Raw genomic sequence first — 22,619 nt, forward strand, 5'->3', positions numbered from 1 at the left:
AGTATTCTACTTAAAAAAAAAAAAAAGCTTAACTACCACAAAGAAATTCAACAACAACAGCTTTTAACAGCTTTAAGTTCAATGGGTTTATATATATATAATTAAAATGCCAATTGACAACTTTTTTATATATATATAAAGCCAAAGATCCTGCAAAGTAGATTCTTTTCTCACCCTAAAAAACAAAAATGTACAAGTCATCTAACCCCAAGACACACAGAGGGATGTCTAGGGCCAGAGGAAAAAAAAGGTCTGCTGGAAAATCAAGCAGCTTTGCAGTAAGCTCTTATGCACCATGACTGAGGTTCTGTAGGAAATACTAACCTTTAGAGAACAGATACAGTATGAAACACTATACATTCTAGATTAGAGTCCTAGTGATTTATTAGTGCAAGCACAACTAAATAATTTACAAGGCATGCCCTAACTGTTCATTTCATACCCAACATGGGAGATAGCATGCTATCGTCCTCTCCTCCTGAGTTCAAGAAGACATCCAGTGCTTCTTGGTCAGACATGTCCATCAGGTCCATCTGTTCCAGCATGTCCACATTCACCTCCATGGAAGACATACTTCCTATCGGCTCTGCAGCAACAAACAATATAAGTGAATTGACAATGCAGCGCATGTTCTAGGCAAAGACCATCAGCTTTGTAATGTTATTACAAAGGCTTCCACAATTGCCACATTACTGTACTGCATCCTTGACTATTAAACAGCTATTCTCAAAATGTAAATATTACATACATTGACAAACAAGGAAACTTGATTATTAATAGGTAACAGCTTTGGTAATCACTTAGAAAGACAAAACAACAAGGTATGATCTTGGTAACAATACAGGTTATTGTATTTATAGCTTTTTGATATGAATTATAAATAGTTCCTCAGAGGCAGTCTCGGAACCTACAAAAGCAGGATAGACTTCTTTTGTTTCTTGTTCTCATTGTTTTAGAACAGGCTGCCCTCATTATCTTTGCAAAAAGGTATTTTATTAGTATTAATATTTGTATTACTAGCACCCAGAAGCTGGGGGGACAGCGGAGCATGGATTAGCATTCATATCACACTCCCCCTCAGTACCCGGCCCAAACTGGGGAAGCTAATGATCCAACCAATGGACCAAACTCTGAATCCTGGTCAAATGCCACCTGAGGCACGTTGCGCGTATGCTGAGAAGAAGAAGAAGAAGAAAAAAAGACAACTCAGAAGCCACAATAAGGATTAGTGCCCTGTCATGCGGGTGCTATAGGAATGCCTGTGAAGAGAGACACCTGCCCAAAGGTGCTTACTAATCCAACCCTTTTCTTCTTCCGGTGTCACAACTCTATTCCCCAGCTGCACATTTAACAAAAACCTCTCAAGAAAGAAAAAGTACAAGACTGGACAAAGTATTAACACACAGGAGTTGTGAAAATGCAAGGAAGAGTTGTAATTCTCAAAAGGCAGGTGTTCTTTCTTCCCATTTAACCCACCCGTGTGATCAGTGGTAGCAGACAGTAGTGCAGAGCCTAAACCAAGGTTGGCGATACTTACTGACTCTCCGAGCTACATACAACAATCTTCAGAAGTTCAAGAGCTGGGGCAAGCCTGCTGGGGCTTGGGGCTTCAGCCTTGTGGGTAAGGGGGGTCTCAGGGCTTCAGCCCCGCGGGAGGTGTCTGCCCAGGCTTGGGGGCTTCAAACCCACTCCTACTGAAGCCCTGAGCCCCAACAGGTGTGCCCCACAGATTTTTGCCAGGGTTTGCTGACCTAGCTCAGTCACATGGTGCTGCTGAGCCCACTCCCTGCACAGAAGCTGCTGGAGCCAGCAAGCTGGGAGCTGCAGAGAGCCACTCCTTTTGCTGCTGCCTCTCTCCACGGAGCTAAAGCAGCAGCCCCTCCCTGCAGCTCCCATTCCATGCAGCACTCACGGGGAAGGCGTGACTCAAGCTGTTGGGGCGGAACCTTTAAATTGTGTCCCTCCCTCCCCCCACCCCGCCCCACTGTCAGGAGGAACCAGTCATCTCTGGCAGAAATCCCTAGCCCCACCACCCCACTGGAGGGCAAAAGCCTCACGTTCCTCCCATCCAATCTGGTAGGTGGAGAAAAGGGGGGTGGGGCTCTGCAAGCCACATTTTAACTGTAAAAGAGCCACATGCAGCTTGCAAACTGTTTGGCCACCCCGACCTAGACAAATGTCCAATGTATTGTCCCATATGGAGACTTCACACCATTAAAGACAAGTGCAAACTTCCGATTAGTAACAAACATTTAAAAATGTACAAGTACTTTCAGTTGCCCCCAAAAGAAGTTTGTTTGGACTCTGCCACAATTATAGTACTTCAAATATCAAAGATTAGTAATGACTAAAATGATCATTTTATAGCTTTCATATGAACTCTTATTTACCTTTTGTTTTGCAGTAAAACACTGACTATATAACAGGTAAGCCGAAGAAATACTTTAAGTATGCGTATTACTAAAAGTCTCAAACAATGCTGATGTCAGTGTGCAAATGGAGATGCAACCCTACTCCTTCCTCTGATTACTTTATTTTCCAAGTACAGGATATATCCCTGTCTTTCACACCTGCAGCATAGTAAAATACTGTACTCAGCAATAATTATGTTCTTCCTTGACTAGCGCTGGTACTGCATTATAAAACAAAGATAAACATAATAAGATATACCCATTTCTCTCCAATAACACTGCATTGCTGTGTTTACTTACTGTGCACTTTACTAATAAAAGTGTCAAAATAAAACCAAGTGCAAAAGGAAACCAAAACAATCCTCTCACTAGCCTTCTAGTTGTGGGTCTATGGATTAGGTGTGGGATATTTCAAAACTTGCCTCTTCTCTCCGCTATCTGCAGGTATCCTGTAGAAAGGTATTGCTCCATATCCTGCTGGAAGGCTTCTTCAAAGAACTTCTGACGCTCCTTTAGCTTCATCTGCTGGGTATGCTCCATATCCAAAACCTTCTGGGCATGCTCAGCATCTAGCTCAGCTGAGGACCAACAATAAAAAAGAATATACACCATTAAAAATATAGAAACATCTGTAAGTTTGCTTTTAACATGACTTATCAGAATCACACCAACAAATTATGTAAGTATATCTTCTCAGTCATACACACTCGTATTTGATATAGTGTGAATACACAAAAAAAGAGACCTCCTCCCCTTGACACATTCTGTCTCACTTTTAGGCTATTTGTAAAGAAAAGTACACATTTCTCATTCAACCCAACAGTTCAAATTCTATGTTCCTCATCTGACACACAACTGATCACTCATCACAGTGACTGAATTCTAAGACCCATGGATAAATTAAGATTGGATTACACAGGTCTGAATCTCTATGTACAGTAACGTATAAGGGCAATAATGATAAGATGTTATAGCATCATTTCTGCACTTCCTGAGTATTGGAGATAGTCTGCTTTCAAAATCATACCTCATCACTCCCATAAGGCAAATATGGTATACTATGAGATAATATAACCGGATGCCCCAATATTAAACGGATATAACTCCGTATTTCTTGGAATGAATAAACTGAAACACTTATTGAGTACAGTAAATAATGACAGTGTCAGAATATTGCTGAGTAAAATTAGCAATGATGATGTTATTATGCATATTTAATAAATAAACTGTCAAGATGCTAGTCTTCATTTTTGTGTCTGTAGAGCACAGTTGAGCCCACTTTGAAACTTCAAGGTAATGATGCCACATCAAATAAACTGTCAGCTATTCCCCATTCTAACAGGATAAGAAAGTACACTTCTTATAATTCTCAACAAAAACTTAGTTCAGATACTCATGGTTGAGATGATACATCATCATATTAGTAATGTAATTGAAAAGAAAAATTAAAGGTTTAAAGGCTGGACACTCAGAAAGTCAGATTCCTGCACCAACCTCGACCAACCTTGGAGAAATCATATAGGAGATCCAGAAAATTAATCCTACTTGTCACCAGTGCTCTAAGTGTGCTCAAGATTCGGAACAAATGGAAGAGGAATGGTTGAAACCTCCCAAGTTTTCAGACATATAGCTGCTTTGAAGGATACATCTAAGAAAGATACATGAGAACGCCATGAACAAAGGCAGTTTAACATGCCTTTCTGTGCAACCATGGAGAACCTTCATGTAGCAAAACCCCTGTGGTTCCACTAAAGACAGAGTGGGTCAGAATATGAAGAACCTATGAAGATGTACAGATCCTGTGTACTATGGAGCCAAACTACATGAAGACTCCCTGTGTGCCACAGTGCATTGTATATCTGTAGGAGAGGGCAATGGACTACATTGCATGGAGCAATTCCCTTGGGCATGCTGTGAGTGCAAGTGGTGCACAGTCCATCATATGGCTGAAGTAGCGATTACAGAGTGCAACTGCTGCCACTGAACGGTCAACTGTGGAAAAAGTTTGTGATTCTGGCTGTGTACAGCAGCCAGGATTTAAGTATTCGAGAATTCATACCTCAATTGTTTCAGGTTACACTTCTGCAGTATGGGTTCAGGTGAAAAAAATGGAATATTGTCGACAACATTTGAGAGGTTATTCACAACCATAAGGGCTGGAAATGTAATTTGTTTTTTAAATAAAAAACAGATTCTGCAGAAACTGTTGGATGAGCTCCCTACACTCCAGGAAATTTTTCTGTTTATTAGTGCATGAATTTGTCAAGTCCGAGCTATCAGGATAGCAAAAAGCATGGGAATAGAGTGGTGTCTAGTATCTGTTAGGAGGGTGCTTAGAGTACAGTGGGATGGCTGTCTTGCAGTATGATGGTGGATGAGGAAAAGGTGCTCCCCGGGACTGTGTACAGAACCAAAACCAGAAATTTGTAATTTTCCTAACATTAGTAAGAAGGATCTAGCGAAGGGTCAAATATGAGTCCCAGATGCATTAGATTTGGTTTGGTTTGTAACAGAAGTTTGTAAGCTAGTATGTAAAGTTTTAGCAGGGCAGTTAGTGTCTGATCTGCTTTAAAAGTAAAAGAGGATGAGGTTGTAAAGGAAATATTTTAAAGTACAGGTAAAGATGTGAGGAGATACAAGGGCAGAGTTAAAGTACATGCAAGAAAACTATAAGATAGCTTTGATTTAACTGAAGTGTTTTTTTAAAAATAACATTCTATTGTCTTTTTTATGACAAATATAACATAATTAAGCTAGAATGTCAAGGTTCTTTGTCTTGAAATGTCCTCTCTCTTAAATAGAAAATTTCATAAATGTGGAAAGTGCTGTGCCAGCTCTTGCCCAGTCTGTAGGTGTCATCTGAGCACTTACAAACTCATAGCTGGAAACTAAACCAGCTCTCCTGTACATTAGATTCGTTCAAAACAGGTATTAGTCTTATAAGAATGTATTGTTTAGACTCTGAAATGCTTGTAAATTGCTCCAGGCATTAATCTCACTTGTCATGCCTGTATTCCATGCTATAAAGAAATATTAAAATTTTGCTTTATAACTTTGAAAACGTTTGCTCTGAACCTGTGAACTCAGGCATGAAAACTGTCCCTTCTCCCCATTCAGGAGGCCTATGAAGATTAAACGGCCTGTTAAGGAACATCACAATACAAAGGATTGGTGAATGGCCCTATCAACACCTTGGAAATGCTACATGCAAGGGAGCTCATGTACTGGACGGCTAAATAAAACAGATAAAATAGGGTCACAAGAAAAATTTTCATCTCTTTGCTGTTTGAACTCACAGGGCCAGAGACACTAAACTAAGGCAGAGTTCCCCAGGGGTTACCCCTGGGTCTGCCATGAAAGACATTTTCAAACAACACATTACTACATCTCTGTCATCTTGCTGGCGTTAACCTGTAAATAACTCTCTCACTTCTTATTCCTAGTTAATAAACTTTTATTTAGTTTATTACAGGATTGGCTACACGCATTGTCTTTGGTGTTAGATGTAAGATACAAATTGATCTGGGGTAAGCGACTGGTCTCTTGGGACTGGGAACAACCTGAATATTTTGTTATTTTTGGTGCAACCTGAATATTGCATGACCATTTATCACTAAGTCCAGCTTGTCTGGGTGGCAAGACAGACTGGAGAGCCTAAGGGAACTGTCTGTGACTCTATACTGGATTGGTGAAATCTAATTATAGAACATACCGCCAGTTTGGGGTGTCTGTGCTGTTTTTGACAGCTTGCCCTGAGGTAGGCACTCACAGTCATGAGCCAGTCCAGACAGCATGACAAGCACATTGAAAGTGCTAAATTTTTCCATTCTTTAGGATTATTTACCTATGCCCATCAATATTAGGACTTTAGTGAGGACTTCAGCTATTTTAGGCAGAGTTTATAACTTCTTTGAGGGTGCTCTAGCCATTTTAATGGTAATTATAGAGACCACTACAACCTACACACTGTGTAATACTATATCATACCCCTAGGTACCAGCATTCACTGTTCTAGAGTGTTAGCGATACATTTAGTAACTGAAAATGCAAACATCTGGATCAAGGTGATTAACTGATACTAATGACTGTGAGAAGCACCACAAAAGAATTCAGGGATCTTACACATCTTATTGGAGAAAATGTCAGGAGACGGATGCGGACTTTTCTAATAGATAATCAGTTGACTGTTTCAGGATAGCTATAATCAGCTACTTTAATATTTAAAGCTACAAAACCAGAGCTCTGGTTCACTTACTAAAAGCCTTCTAAAGATGCATTTCCTTCCATGATGGAAGTAGTAAATCAATAAATATTTCTCCCCTACAGAATCCTGCATATTCCCTCCTTTGTGTTTCCCAATCTTCTGGCAACCATCTTAGAGGATACTTATCTTAAAGTAACTGGAGGTGTTTGAGATGCCTTGGTCTACACCGTAGGTGTGCGTGCCCCACACACAGACCCAGAATCTTTTAGCCAGCAGTGTCTATTGGGACTGTGCATTCAGCCTGAATGCCCTCAAATCCCATCCAATGGGCAGAGCAGCAGCAACTGCCACTCAGATCCTTCACAAATACAGATATCCAGGTAAAGAACTTTGTACTGAGAACAGGTCACAGGGTCCAAGTGGACAAAGGCATCTTGAGAAAAAAAAACATGTTACTTGACTGTATAGTAACCGTTGTTCTTCAAGGTGTGTTGTGAACATATATATTCCATTGCAGGTATAGTGCACCCAATGCATATGAATGAGAGACTTGTCAGCACTATCATTAGGCAGCACATGTGCCCATGCTCTCCTCGTGCAACTGTTTGAGGGCATAAAAGGGATGTGTCTGCCATTTCCCTCTCCATTCCTTTGCATCACTATCTAATGTCTGAAGTAGTGGGGAGGTGGAAGAGTAACAGAATGTGTATGTGCACAAAATCTCAAAGAACAACCATTACTGTATAGGTAAGTAACAGTTTTTATTTCTTTGCATGATGGTGTATATAAATTGCACTCCAGGTGTTAGGGATGAGGGGTTCGAGGTGCGGGAGGGGGCTCAGGGTCGGTGATGAGGGTTGAGTGCAGGGGCTGAGGGCTCCATCAGGGGGCGAAGGCTCTGGAGTGGGGCTGGGGATGAGAGGTTTAGGGTGCAGGCTCTGGGGTGGGGAGAAAGGACTCCCCCCAGCCCCCTCACCACAGCAGCCTGGAACCAGGAAAGAGGCGCCTCTCCCCGACAACTTCGGTGGGGCTGGGCTGGGCCGAGGGAGGGGTTCCTCTCCCCCAGGCGTGGCAAATCCGGGACAGGTCCGTGTTGGGGCCAGGGGAGGGGCGCCTCTCCCCGCCTCAGCCCTGAGCCCCTGCGTGGGGCTTAATACGCGGCCGCACAGTTTAGAGGGAATTTAGCTGTGTGAGAGAGAGAGAGAGAGAGACACGGACAGTGTGTGCGCGCGCTGGCTGCTGGGGAAAGCCATACACTGTCTCCTCCAGACACTCACTGAAAGCACTCCTGCTCTGTTCTGAGCCCTATTGTCTCCCCTTCCCCACTTTGCAGAGATGGGGTACATGGGCGGGGGGGAGGGGGGAGGGACTGACTGTGTGAGCTGGTTGCTGGGGATATCTGAGAAACAGTGAGAAAAGAAAGGCATTCAGCGACACACCAATCAGACTTCAGCAGCTCTGAGTCCTCCTGAGCCAGGCTGTCCCCTCTGCCCTGCTCTGTGGAGATGGGGCACAGGGGTGGGGGGACGAGGACACCCTGACATCAGCACCCTCCTCCCTCCCTGCTCTGCACAGCCAGCAGGAGGGTCCTGGTTCCTGGAAGCAGCTGCAGGATGGAGCAACATGTGGGGAGGAGCACCTGAACACACACTGCCGGCTGGGCGTGCTCAAATCTCTCCTGCGTGGCCGCCCAAGCACGCAGCTTACAGCGATCACAGGTTACCACCACCATGCACTTGATGAAAAACCCTTGGGGCTGACGACAGCCTAAAGGGAAAAACTGTGTAATCATAATGCATGTTGCCTCCCATGAAACAAAGGTACTTCCTGTGGTCTGAATGTACAGCCACATTGAAATACATGAGCAAATTGAGGGCAGCATACCTACCTCCAATCTCCAAGGAAGGGATAATAGAAGCAAAGATGAACATCTTGAACTTGATTCTCTTGATGAAATCATTCAACTTTCTTAGATCTAAAATTGGACATCTACATGATTTCTTTCGGACCAGGAAGTAAACCTTCCCCACCCCCCTCCGTGTTGATAAAGAACCTCTTCTATTGCTCCCCATTACAGGAGAGAGAGTATACTTTTTGAAGCAATACAGTCTTGTGAGATGGGTCTCTGGAAGGGGATGGGGAAGGTGGATTTGGAAAAGGAAGGGAAGTAAATTGGTAACATATTCCTTCATTATTGTGCTGAATGCCCACTTATCTGATGTGATTTTATTTTTTCCAAGCACAGCAAAAGAGTGATAGGTATCTTCGAATGGGAGGAGATATGGTCAGTGTGCTATCCTCGAATGAGCAGTCAAAAATGACTGCTTGGAAACTGAAGTAGTTTGGTGAGAAAGGTCTGTTGTAGATTAAGCCAACTGGTGACAGCGAGATCTAAACCTTCTATTCAAGAAGTCCTGTGACCTCTGTTGGAAATATGATACTGTAACAGTGAGGTCTAGACTCACTGTTTACCTGGATCTTACTCACTGGGGTGCAAACTTCTAATGAATGAAGCGTTGCGCAGGGTGTGCATAGTATCGTCTGTTTTTGAAGAAAATAATTTTGGACCCTTCAAAGAGAAGCATTTCAATAGTATTCTGCAGCTTCTTCAGATGCCAGAAGCCTCCAGTCAGGGAGAATGCCTCACAGAGATGGTGGTGGCAGTTGAAGGCAAAGCTGTAACAGCAGCATCAAATAGCTGTCTGAAGGGATGTCCAGGCTGTGAGGTATCCTTCTAAGACCTTCTGGTAGTTTGTCAGCATATTTAGAAATTAAAATAAAACTAATAAAATTAGACAAGAGTACTTGATAGTTGTCCACTTATTTGGAGAGTAGTGATGGAATATGCCTTTTGGCCATGTAAGTCCAGTCTCTTGAACTCCTTGTTTTTGGGAGTGACTTTAGGATGGGATGTCAAGATCTCTCATGAGTCTCCGTGACCAGTAAGGAATCAGAAACTGGATCGGTAAAAATGTAACCTAAGTTCTGTTGTGGAACTTAACATCCATGCACTCACTTGACCATAGGTACTATAGAAATTGGAGTCTACCAGAGTTTTTATCTGCTCTAGCAAATCTGATTTTGAAGACGATACAAGTTCCTCCCTTTCAGAGTCCAAAGAAGAAATGTGGGTTTCTTCAAAAAAGTGAACAGCAGACCCCAGGAGGGTCCAAGGTGGTCTGGGGATGGAAGGTGCCCAGGGACCCAAAGATGACAAGGGTCAAGGCAGTTAGAATGCCAAAGACATTAAAGGGATAAATTGATTTAAATAAAAATCCAAAGTAATTTCTGGTAAAAGTTTCAGCTGCAGCTTAAGAGTAACTGTCTTTATGGAACACAATGTATAGGGACCCTGCCATCTAAGCCTGTATTTCACTCACTCTGCAAGCTGAAGTGACAGATGCTAAAAATACTGTTTTTATAGTGAAATGATGCAAGGAACATAACATAGGTTCAAAGGGAGGATCCATTCAGGACATGAGCACCACACTGAAATCCCAAGTAGGAAAGGGCTCTAGCAAGTGAAATAAATGAGTCAACGCCTTTAGTCATCTGGAATCAGTAAGATATTTGGGGGTGGGGAGGGGGGATGATGATGAATGAATGACCCTCAGCTAGCAGGTGGTAGGCAGAAACAGCGGTCAAATGTACCTTAGTAGAACTGACTGAAAGTCCTGAATGTTTTAGAGGCAAATAATACAGAGAAGCAAATAGAAGGCTCTGAGAGTTGAATATGCCTCTGAGTAGATCACAAAAGTCCATTTAGCTTTATATGTCTATCTTGCAGAGCAGGGGTCGGCAACCTATGGCACGCGAGCCAATTTTTAATGGCATGCTGCTGTCTGCCAGACCCCGGCAGACAGCAGCGTGCCGTTAAAATTCCTGCCCGGCCTGGCCCACTCTTCCCCCCCTGCCCACCGCTCTCTCCTTGCAGGACAGGCAAGCTTCCTCCTCCCCCCCGCCTCTTCCCCCAGTGTGCTGGATTCCTGGCCCTCCTTCTCTCCCTCCCTGCAGCCAATCAGCTGATGGCCCTTGCTACGGAGGGGGAGAGGGAAAAGTGGAACCGCAGCATGCTCTCTGCTCTGGGGACCTTGGGGAGGGGGGTGGAACCAGGGCATATCCCCTCTAGCTTCCTGCCGTGAGGCCGCTCAGGGCAGGGGGCTGGGAGCACCCTCACGACCCCAGCCCACACCCCCAGCCTTCTGCCCTGACTCCTGAACCCCCCACACCCCCCAGTTCAGATAGTTGGTAACTATCTGAGGTGTTCTAGACTATTGCCATTTTTGATGCATGCTTTGTCCTCAATAAAACAAGGATTTTTGAGTGGAAGCACTCATGTGTTCCAATCATTTAACAGATGGAGGTGCTGTGTCCCCCACTGATTTATTTCCTGACACTGCTGTGAAAACAGAGATTAGTTACCACATCTTTGGGTTCAGATAACCCTGGGTAATACGACTGCTACCATAAAGCTTCCATCAACAGAATTTAAGAACTAATCTCCCTGCCATCAGATATAGGTACGTTGGGTCTGGCTGTAACACTGCACCTTGGTTCTGTGAAATGATGTTTGGAAGTGGAAGACGTGCAGACTGAAAAGTGCATCAGGTTGGAGAACCAAAAGTGATGCGCCATCACTACCGAAGCCTTGTCCTGACATATCTTCTTGAGGACTCTGAGAATTACTGGAGTGAGGGGAAAAAGTATATAAGCAGCACCTTTTCCCACTGAAACCAGAAATGTAGCTGCCAGAGAGCCCAGACTCACTCCTCCTTGGTAGCAAAATACAGGGAACCTCTTGTTCAGATCACTGGCAAGCAGATATCTTAAAGGTAACCCCCAATTCCAGAAAACTTGATCTAAAACAGAATCCTTCAGTTCTCACTCATGGGTGATGGAACCCTTTCTACTTAGGTGATCTGCCAAATTGTTCTGGGCTATTAAGTTGATACAATGAAGAATACACAATTCCCACAAATTGCTTCTTGACATAAGGGGGAAGATCTTGCACCCCCCTCAGTTTATATAGTGCATCACCACTGTATTATTATTAAAATCTGGGTATTGGTGTCCCAAAGCAAGGCTGGAATGCCTTGCAGGCTCAACAAACAGCTCTCAGTTCAAACATATCTATGTATAACCAAGGCCCTGAATCCGGACATTTTCTAAATGAGCACCAGAGCCTTACTTGGATTTGTCTGTTACAAGAGTCCTTCTGGGTAGTGGTGGTGGGTGAAAGAACACTGACAGACTTGAAGGGGGTTTGTCCACCAACACAGAGATGTCAGCACCCTTAGAAGATCAGGGAATCCATGCTTTGTCTTACTGGTTGATAAACCAAACAATCATCGTCGAGAGGACAGAGATGCTGTTGTGTATGCAGTTATGCAAGTACAAGCTGTCATATGATCCAGAAAGCTAGGGCGGATTTTCATTAAAGTTTTGGTTGGTAGCAGAGGTTAGAAGTGATGATGAGTCATCATGAAAAACTTCTCCAGAGGAAGATATGCTTTTGCCAATAAAGAGTCCTATCTTGCGCTTATAAATTATCAGTTCAGTAGGGGGTGAGTAAATTTTTCTTGATTTATCTTGAGACTCAGGCAGGACAAAAATTGAATGTGTGTGTGAACATCTGACCACTTGGTGATAAGTGTTTTCCCAAATCAAGTAGTCATTGAGACAGGCATTTACATGAAGACCTTGTCTCCTCAGGTGAGCAACCACCACTGAAAGGCATTTAGTAAATACCCTCATGGCTGTTGAGACTGAAAGGTAGGACTCTGAATTAGTAAGGATGTTCGCTGATCATGAAATGTAAAAAACTTCCTGTGAGCTGGACGGATTGCCACATGGAAGTAAGGGTCCTGCAAGTCAAGAGTTGCAAACCACTTCATGAGGAATGTGTTGATTATGTCTGAGGGCCAATATAGGATGCTGACCTCCTTTATTTTTTTTGAATGAGGAAGTAGTGGGAATAGAACTCCTTGCCACACAATTCTGGAGGTACCATCTCAATCACACCCTACTGAAGAAGAAAATCTATTTCCACCTGCAGCAGACTATTGTGAGAAGGGTCCCTGAGGGAGCTGTGATATCTCGTCACATTGGGGAAATTGTACTTATCCAGAAAAGCCTTATAATTAACTATCTGAATTCACAGACTAGCTGAAGAATATACTTTTCTTCCTTGGTGCCCCTTTGGTGGTCTACTCGGGAGGACTAGCCTACTTAAGATTTTTCATGGGCAGCTGCTACTACTAAGGACCCAGTAACAGGGCCGAAAAGAAATATTTTAACTCCTTAGGATGAACTTAGTAATTACGGTCTGCTTTTTCAGTTGTGGCTGCAATAGGTACAGAGGTTTGCCACAAATCTTAAGATGAATTGACGATACCCTCAATGACTGATATGGCCAAGTGGCCTTGGGAGCCTGGATCCAGAATGTCGAATAGTTTGAGACCTTGCCTGAAGGACTTGGAGGGGTATCTCTGAGGTCTCCACCGTACTTTTGAGAGATACTGAAAGCCCTTAAAATTAATTGTGGAAGGAGCAGATGGTTTTACAGCTTCACATGGATAAAGAAGAAATAGCCAAGGGAATGCATTGATCCTCATATTCCTCTATCAACATCTTTCTCTTCAGTATGAGACTCATGCTAGAATTCTCCTGTATCAGACACTGGTAAGATGATTGCATTGTCTCAGATAGTTCCTTAAGAGGATGAGATCTATTCCTACCTGTGGATCTAGAGGAATAAGAAGCAGGAAAATGATAAGGGTACTACAATAGCCAATATTTCAGGAAGAGCAAAGCCACAGGGTAGAAACCAAAGGGCCTGAAACCTTTCAGAAGTATGGGACCTATGACCAGAAAGGCTCCTTCTTAGGAACTAGACTAGGACAATGGCTTCTACTGTCATGAGCCGATGAATATGCAGATAAGTAGAACTCCTACAATGGTGGTGCAACTATCTCAGGGATGCAACAGACTGAGGAGAGCCAGATTCTAGTCTCTGAAAAACAGACATTGGTATCACAGACGATGCATGCAGAGCAATTTTCTTAACAAAAGAAACTTGGAACCTGTAGATATTTGAGAAATATTCAAGAGAGCAGACTCTGGTTTGAGAATGATCATCATGTCCACAGATGCTCTCCTGTGTTGAGAGAAACCTCATTACTGAAGTGGACAATACCAAAATCAACCGTATTGATATGGTCGTCTCAGAAGTATAGGTCTTCTTACCACTACACCATACCAAAGTATCTGTAGCAGTACTCATGTCATCGGTATTGAAAAAGTGGTCTGATCACCAAAGATCATCTATGTGGTACTGCAGCAGAACAAGCTTCCATAGCTTCTGAAGACACTGTGATGATAAATTGGGGCGGGGGGAAATGGCTTGGAGACAGAGTGATGAGTCTTACATCTCTTTTTAGTTGGTACCTGGGACGGTGACCAGTGCTAAGTGCCATCAGAAGATCTTTGTTCCTTCCTACCGCAGGCAGCAGGAATTGCTGACTAACTCAAGGATGACTGAAGAGAAGGGTCAGCATATTTTTGAGACGCGTGAGGTCTCAGAGCCAGAAGACCTGGTAGCTTCCAGAGTAAACTTGCTTTAAGACAGAAGACTGGTTTTGAAAAGGGACTTGAGAATCATTCATAGTCTTTTCCATCAGAAACATTTTAAAATGAGCATCACAAGCTCTTGACACATGCTTTGAAAAGGATTTGCAGACTCAGGGGTTAGTTTTTTGTTGTTGCCACTGCCAATGGGCACTAAATAAAATTTATAATTACTAAAAATAGTAACACTATCTTAACACTATATAGGAAACTACGGAGAAGCAGATGTATACTGTAGTCTATCACACTGCGTTGGGTGGTAAAAAGGAACCAACTGGGGCTGCTCTACCCTTTATACTCTCAGAAGGGAGCATGCACGGCCCCAACGGACACTGCTGACTAAAAGACTCTGGGCTTACACACATGGGGTGCACACATCTGCAGTGGAATCTGTGTGGACACAGCTCAAAGAAGAATACAAACTTTTATAGGGTATCAAGCTCAGTATAAGTCCTTAATGAAAACCATTACTTGAGAGTTTAAGGTCAGAAGGGACCACCAGATATCTAGTCTGACCTCCTGTTATATAAAGTAAAGAATCAATTGACAGCAGCAATTCTTTTTTTAAAAGTAGTCCCCCTTTACATAAGGCTACTATCCAAACAAAATAGAGGTCGTCTTTTAGCCAGGCAGAGATATCAGAGTGCAGTGCCTTGTGTCAAGGTCATGATGTGTATACTGAAACAACCAAGTTATGACAGCAGCTGACAGTTATAAAAATGGAATGAAATGCCACATATCCACAAAAATGTCCGTCAATAAGCTGAAACCATTTTTTTAGAATGAGACTCAGGAGTAAAATATTAAAGTTTTCATTTAAATCACCATCTCTTCGTTGCCAGTAGGGTATAGTCATCAGATACTTCCAGTACAAATTTCTTACTCTTATCCTGAGTTATAAGCAATTACTAATTCTGTTGTGCATGATGCAGAAATGTCTCTGAATTGTAATGCTAAAGGCCAGCAGCTATTATTGACTGTAGAAATCTCCTGGATTTCCTATAATAATTTCTGACACTTTTGTTTTCTGTAGTGGTAGTGCAGGATTTCTTTTTGTACTCAAAAGAGAGACAGTATCCAAGCAATAAATGACATTTATGCAACCTCGAAGGATTTCATCTTGCCAGACTTTCCTTTTAGCCTAAACTGTACTTCATCTGTTTAAATCAGCACTGATCAAAGCTAACCAATAACAGTCACATGTAGCACTGACTTATTCTAATATTTTTTCCCCAAGAGGGAATAATCAACTCAGAACAGTTTAGCTGAAGAACTGTAATAAGCCTAAAAAAACAAGGAGTACTTGTGGCACCTTAGAGACTAACAAATTTATTTGGGCATGAGCTTTCATGGGCTAAAAACCACTTCATCGGATGAAGTGGGTTTTAGCCCACAAAAGCTTATACCCAAATAAATTTGTTAGTCTCTAAGGTGCCACAAATAACTCCTTGTTTTTTTTTTTGCTGATACAGACTAAGACAGCTACCACTCTGAAACCTGTAATAAGCCTGATCTCTAAGCACAATTACTGAGACTTTACATGAAAAACCTTCTGACATGATTTCATGCTTCTGCCAGTTACAATAAAAATCACCTAGGCTAAGCAAAAGGAAACTGCTGCACCAAAGATTTCTGTTTGTTTTCAATAACACTAGCGATGCATGAAAACACTCAGCAAATCTGAAGCAACAGAAAACACATGCATTGTTCCTTTCCAAAGACATTTTGCATCTTCTGACTATGTGTTATATAAAGGCAATTTATAATAGAGTTGAGTACAGCTGACATCCACCTTTCAAAGTCTTATAAAGAGAAAAATATAGGCCACATATTGCCATAGATGAATTCCCAATGATGTTTGACACATGCTTCTTAAGGCATTATGTTTTTTTTTCCTCCACTCTAACAGAAAAGAGTGCTTTAGAATTAGAATTCCCCAGCAATACTTCTATGTACAGAGAAACAAGATGGTACAAAATGCGAATTCATAATTAGATCCAGGCCTATAGGAATCATCAGTTTAGAACAGAGGCACACGATTAACAGCGTGATTTTATTATCTAGTATGACACTCATGTTTATGGTTCTTTTTTAATTTGCATTTCTAATATCCTTTAGCATTCAGAACATATGGTTGCACTTCCACTACAAGTTGAATTTTTTTGCAGCCAAGGCTTTCAGGATTGTTTTCTGTTTCATACTTTCCTTACAACTGAGCGCCATTCCTAAAAATTACAATCCATATCCCAGTGCTTTGAAGAGTTCAAGCTTGAAATGAGTAGGAAGCACAAACATACCATACAGCTGCTTATCCATTTACTGGGAGATCATATGCATCTTTTTCTATGATACCGTAAGTCTGATTACTAAAAGTTATTCCTATATCCACATCTGCAACATGGCAGCCCAGTGCTCTATGAAACCAATAAATGTCCTTAACATTTCTGACTTCAATTTGTAAAAAAAATCCCTATGTGAACAACAATGACCAGAAAAACAGACTAAAAGTGTTGACTTCAGAGAGTGTAGCAACTGAAAATTCACTAAAAGATATGTTGCTGAGGTTGCCAATATGCCTCCTCTTATCCCTAACAGGGAAGTGAAAAAGGTCAAGCTATCAAAATGGTAGAATTACCAATAATAATGCAGAAAAGGCAGAAGTGTTTAATAAATATCTGTTCTGTATTGGGGGGGAAAGAGATGATATAGTTTCATCATAACACACTTTCCATTCCATTAGTATCTCTGGAAGATGCATTTCACTGACTCTTGCAGAAGTTATAGCAATCAAAAAGGCTGTCTTTTAGGAAAGAAGAGAAAATGAGCAAGTTGCTAATGTCTCAGACTGAGAACCCAGGAAAGCAGCCAGGACAGTAGTGAGGTCCCATAATGGGACCAGCTCCTTTACTGCTAGAAACAGAAAGACAACACCTTTCAGAAATCTTGCTACCCTGGAATCTGGGAAGACCGACCTCCCTTGGATTGGGAAGGTGGAATGCCAAGATTGTCACCAAGTAAACCCTCAGTGAGCTAAAAGCCAGACCGGAGGACTTCAAATGTAGCAAATAGTCCAAAATGTCCTGAACCTGAGTCAACATGGGTCTAAGTCCCTTCCATGTTGCCCAAATTGAAAAACACTTCCACTTAGCCAAATAAGTAGACCTAGTAGACCAGGGTGGATAAAAATTGATTTTTTTAAAGCGGATTTTTAAAAAAACTTATAATTAATTAAATAAAAAAATCCAATTTATTTTTTTCTTTTCAAAAATAAACCTATTTAAAATGAAATCTGAATTTAATACAAAATACATTAAGGCTTAAACTTATTGTAACCTCTTAAAACAGTTAAATAAAAAAGAAATATATTGAATCCATGAGCCTCTATCAAAATGTCAAGTTAAAGTTGGAGGCTGCTTTTCTAAATAAAGAATCAGTGGAAAAACATCAACTTTCGAGGTCAAGCATTATAAATATGGCTTAATAGGTTGGAGAACCAACACTGTCTTGACCAAGCCAAGGCAATGAGAATTAGTTTGGCATGGTTCAACTTCAGCTTGAGGATTATCTGAGGAATGAGGAGAATGATGGGAATGCATACTTCTGGGCCCCTCCCCAGTTCAGATGGAAAGCATCAGTTAGAGACCCTGGACTGAGTCCTGCTTGAGAACAAAATTGATGGTATTTCCTGTTGTCCTTTGTTGCAAATAGGTCAACTGACAGGATGCCCCATTCCATGACGATGGACCTGACTATAATATTCTTCAGAGACCATTGGTGGTTCTCAGAGAGAGCCTGCTGAGATGATCGGCCAACTGAAAGCCCAGTGAGCGAGAGGCTGGGGACAGGAAGTCCTCTTTAATGCAAAAGTGCCAAAACCTCATCACTTCCTGGCAAAGCTTGCCGGAGTGAGCTCTGCTTGTCATGTTCACAAAATACATTGCAGTGGTGTTGCTGGCAAGAATGTGAACCCATTCCCTCAATCTAGTCCTGAAAGAGCATTTTCAATATCTGTTGAGCCTAAGCTCCAGGAGGTTGATACAAAAGGACGCTTTGTATTCTAACGACAAACCCTGAACCTTTAACTTCCCTTGATGTGCTCCCAAACCTATTGTGGAGGCATCAATGACTACACGCCTGGTTGACAGAGAGTGAACAACTGGAACATCCTGACATACATTGTTCTGTTCCACTCACTGCAGAAGGGAGTCAAGTATCTCTAGTGGCACTTGAACAACACTGCCTACTGACTGGCAACTCAGGTGATAAACCAACTTCAATCATGACGGAAGAGGACGAAGACACAATGTCGCATGCTGGACCACATACATGAATGAAGCCATATGACCTAGCAACTTCTGGCGTATCTGGACCAGGGTCAAAGATTTAGACCGAAGGTACAGACAAGCATCAAATAGTTTAGAATCATTCATGTGGAAGAAGAAAAGGAGTACTTGTGGCACCTTAGAGACTACCCAATTTATTTGAGCATGAGCTTTTGTGAGCTACAGCTCACTTCATCGGATGCATCCGATGAAGTGAGCTGTAGCTCATGAAAGCTCATGCTCAAATAAATTGGGTAGTCTCTAAGGTGCCACAAGTACTCCTTTTCTTTTTGCAAATACAGACTAACACGGCTGTTACTCTGAAACCTGTCATGTGGAAGAGAAGCTCTAGAACTCAGAGTCTAGTAGAGCACCAGTGAACTTGATTTTTTGCATAGGAATCAGTGTTGTCTTTGTATTGTTCCAAATCAACCCTAGACAATGAAAGGGTTGCAATGTGAAAACTGAACTTGTTTTTTTAGCTGTGCTCCTCACTAGCCAGTCACCTAGGTACTGGAAAACAAATTCCCTTCCTCCTGAGTTAAGCTGCTACCACCATCATGCATTTGGTAAAGACATGTGGGGTAATGACATACTGAAGGGGAAAACTGTATATGATAATGCTGATTGCTGACTAATAGTCTCAAACTTCCCGTGGCATGGGAGAATCATCCCATAGAATCAGGCATCTTGGAGATTAAAGACACCAGTTTCATTATGATTTAAGGTAGAAAGAATCGTAGCTAGGACGATTGTTCAGAATCTCATCTATCTGATGTATGTGATGAGGCTGCAAAGACTGAGAATAGGTCTGACCTCGCCCTTGGACTTGGGGACCAGGGAGTACTGAGAGTAGAATCTCTTTCCCCAGTGCTGTAGGGGAACTTCCTCTATAGTTCCTCAAGTAAGCAGTAAGGACTGCAGAAGAACCAGTGACTCAGAGGAGGGGCCCCCGAAAAGGGATGGGATAAGGAGTGTATGGCCTAATTCAATCTCACAATATTTAAGAACAACTTGACTGAGGATATCAAACCCCAAACATTGTAGAAGTCAGACAGCTTGTCCCCAAACAGAGGGGAAATGGTGTGAATGCTGATGAGGGTCAAACTCATTGCTTTCCAGCAGCTTATGAAGGATGAGCTGGCTGATTAAAGCTAGACTCTGAAGGCCTTCTCCTATAAGACTTATGCCTTCTTTTGGAGAAGTCTTGCTGCCTTGTAGAGTAACAAGGTTGACTGAAGTACCGTTGGAAATACTGAAGGGACTGCTGCTGATTTTTTTGCCTCCAATGATGGCATATTTTAACTACTGGGGTATAAAGCCCTAAGAACTGTAATGTGACCCTGAACTCCTCAAATGAATGTAAAGTCTCACCTGCCTTTTCAGAGAACAGAGCATCCACCAAACAGCAAGTCCTCTACAGCTGCTATACATCTGGAGCAATACCAGAATTCTGCAGCCAATATACCCTCATCATCATCGTTGAGGCCATGAGTTTTGACAATATGTCCACTGCATCCAAGTGCTGACTGGAGCCACAATGTGGCCTTCTGCCAGAAAACCCTTAAACTCTGCCCTTTTAATACATCTAGGACCAAAGAACGTAGGCCATGCTTAAAGGATGAGGGGAGGGTCTCTCCCCTGGAAAGCAGTGACTATGAAACAACATTATGGTGGATAATCAACTGAATGTAAACTCCCAGCGTGATGCTATGGACAAAAGAGCTAATGTGATCCTGAGATGTATAAACAGGGAAATCCTGAATAGGAGTAGAGAGGTTATTTCACTTGTGTATTTGGCACTGGCGCAACTGCTGCCGGAATACTGTGTCCAGTTCTGGTGTCCACAATTCAAGAAGGCTGTTGATTAACTGGAGAGGATTCAGAGAAGAGCCAGGAGAATGATTGGAAGCCATGCCTTACAGTGATAGACTCAAGGAGCTCTTAACAAAGAGAAGTTTAAGGGAGACTTGATTACAGTCGAAGGGTATGTCTACACAGCAAAGAAAAATCCATGCCTGGCCTTGACTGAGCTAAGTCCCTCCCCCAAATATTTAGAAGATGGGATCAACATTCGAAAAGAGAATGCCATTGTTTAGGACTAGAAGGAGATTTTTATAGGACAAATACTCATTCTCTTTACATTTCCATACTCTGAAGAAATTGAAAAATGGAAAACATTCACAGAAAACAAATACATAGAAATCACTGTTCACACATGTCTCTGTTCCTCTCCGATAATGTGGATAAAATATTTCTCGCATTCATCAAGGAAGTTAGATCCTGTTTCCTTGGAACAATGTGTTTAAAAACAGCCTGATTTTTCTCCCACAACACTGGTTCCTACCACAGCAAAACATTGAACATGAAAATTCACAGGCGGATTCAGTAATCCAGCTGTGAAACATCAACATACACTGTAATGGTTCATATACTGAGAAATAACATCAGACACAAATACTAATTTAATCTTCTTTCAATACACTTATAGACCTGTAACTGATTCAATTCATAGCACATTCCCTTTGCAACACCGAACTATTTGAGAGTTTCTTTTGACCCACAGTTCAAAAGCTAAAAGTAAGTGCTCCATCCCTTCAGCACAGCTAAACAAAATCATATAAAGTGTTCAAGAAACCAGCTGTTTCATTAAAACATCTTGCTCTGAAATGAAATGACATGGTAACAGTCATGTAGAACAGTAGAAATTTTCCCATTCACAACACTTTTCAAGGAGACTTTGGAATATGTCTTTCTCCCAGTCCTGTTCTGTTCTGCAGTACAATGGCCATAATGTAGTATGAGAAAAGAACTTGCAATGTGTTTTAAGTTGTTCATCTTCCAGTGGGCACAAACACCTACCTGTGGCTTTTTCCACCCGAAAGTGGAACACACAAAAATAAAGGGAGAAAGATGATCATTCACAGAAAGTCTATAAAATGTTGCAGAGGAATCAACGTGGCCTGAACAACTGGCACCAAGTAGGTAAGCAGTGTAAGTCAGTGTTAAATTTTAAACTCTCACAGAAGCTACAAAATAAGTATGTGATTCTGTATGCCAAAAAGTGCATGCACTAAAAGGGAATGCATGGGCCAATAAGAGAGCTGGTCCTGATCAAGCCTAACCATCATCTGTATTGTATAGCTTTCACCAAACAGATCCACAGAAGTGGATCATGAACTGCAATAGCTTTGTGTTGGGGGAACTTACTTCTGAAACACATACATGGAGAACCCTCCTCCTGATTTACTTGGAAAGCAATCCACAGTATCTGGTCATACTCTTATACCCCTTCCACGTGAGCAGCCTTCACACTGCTTTTCCTGTTTCACACTGGAACTAGCCTCAAGAGGGTATGGCTTGATAAAGGGAACACAGGAAAGGCTACATACAACAAGGTTTAAAGTTTTAGTGGCAGTCCTACCTAAGATGGGCCAGTGCACAGCTTCGAAGCTATTAATATATATCAAACGGTCACTGATTTTTTTTCCTTATTAAAAAAACAGAGGCCCCCAAATTAAAGCGATTCCCTGACAAAAGTCACTAAACTGAAGTTAAGAATGTAAATATATATTTAATGGAATATAATTTGAAAACCATAATAGATTTAAAAAACATGACTAAAATGTATCTGGAACACAGGTAATCACAGTTAAGATTATATTAACAAAATTCAGCAGTAATGAAATACAAATTTACTATACCCCAAAACACCATAACTCTCCTCTTAAAATGTGAAGGATTTATACCTATTTTTATATTTGTAAATTAACTACAACATCACCTTTTAAACTGACTAAAACATCTTTCATTTATGACAGCCTCAGTTGAGTCATGGAGTCTATCGTAGTTGGAAACAAATCACTGGAAAGTGTCTCAGAGAAACAATTCTGATGCCACAGAAGGCATATTCAGAAATGGGTAATTTCTTTAGTACATGATCACAGTTAGAGGGGCACTGACAACAGCCAGTATGAGAACAGTGAGAGATGATTGACTTGAAAGTAGTAGTTGCAGTTACAGATCGTAAGGCCTGGTCTATACCTACAACATAGG

At 41.8% G+C, this 22,619-nt stretch overlaps 1 protein-coding gene across 3 annotated transcripts in view; it reads right to left on the bottom strand.

The window, feature by feature from the left end:
* DTNBP1 (dystrobrevin binding protein 1) overlaps positions 1-22,619 on the bottom strand; it is a 163,874-nt gene that overhangs the window by 8,578 nt on the left and 132,677 nt on the right. For all 3 annotated transcript variants that reach the window (XM_074944827.1, XM_074944826.1, XM_074944828.1), the window contains 2 exons: positions 2,834-2,989; positions 443-586 (listed from right to left, as the gene is read on the bottom strand). In XM_074944827.1, the coding sequence (XP_074800928.1) occupies positions 443-586; positions 2,834-2,989 (300 nt within the window). The remainder of the gene's footprint in view (positions 1-442; positions 587-2,833; positions 2,990-22,619) is intronic.

This window comes from Natator depressus, chromosome 2, assembly GCF_965152275.1.
Source record: "Natator depressus isolate rNatDep1 chromosome 2, rNatDep2.hap1, whole genome shotgun sequence".
Lineage (NCBI taxonomy): Eukaryota > Metazoa > Chordata > Testudines > Cheloniidae > Natator > Natator depressus.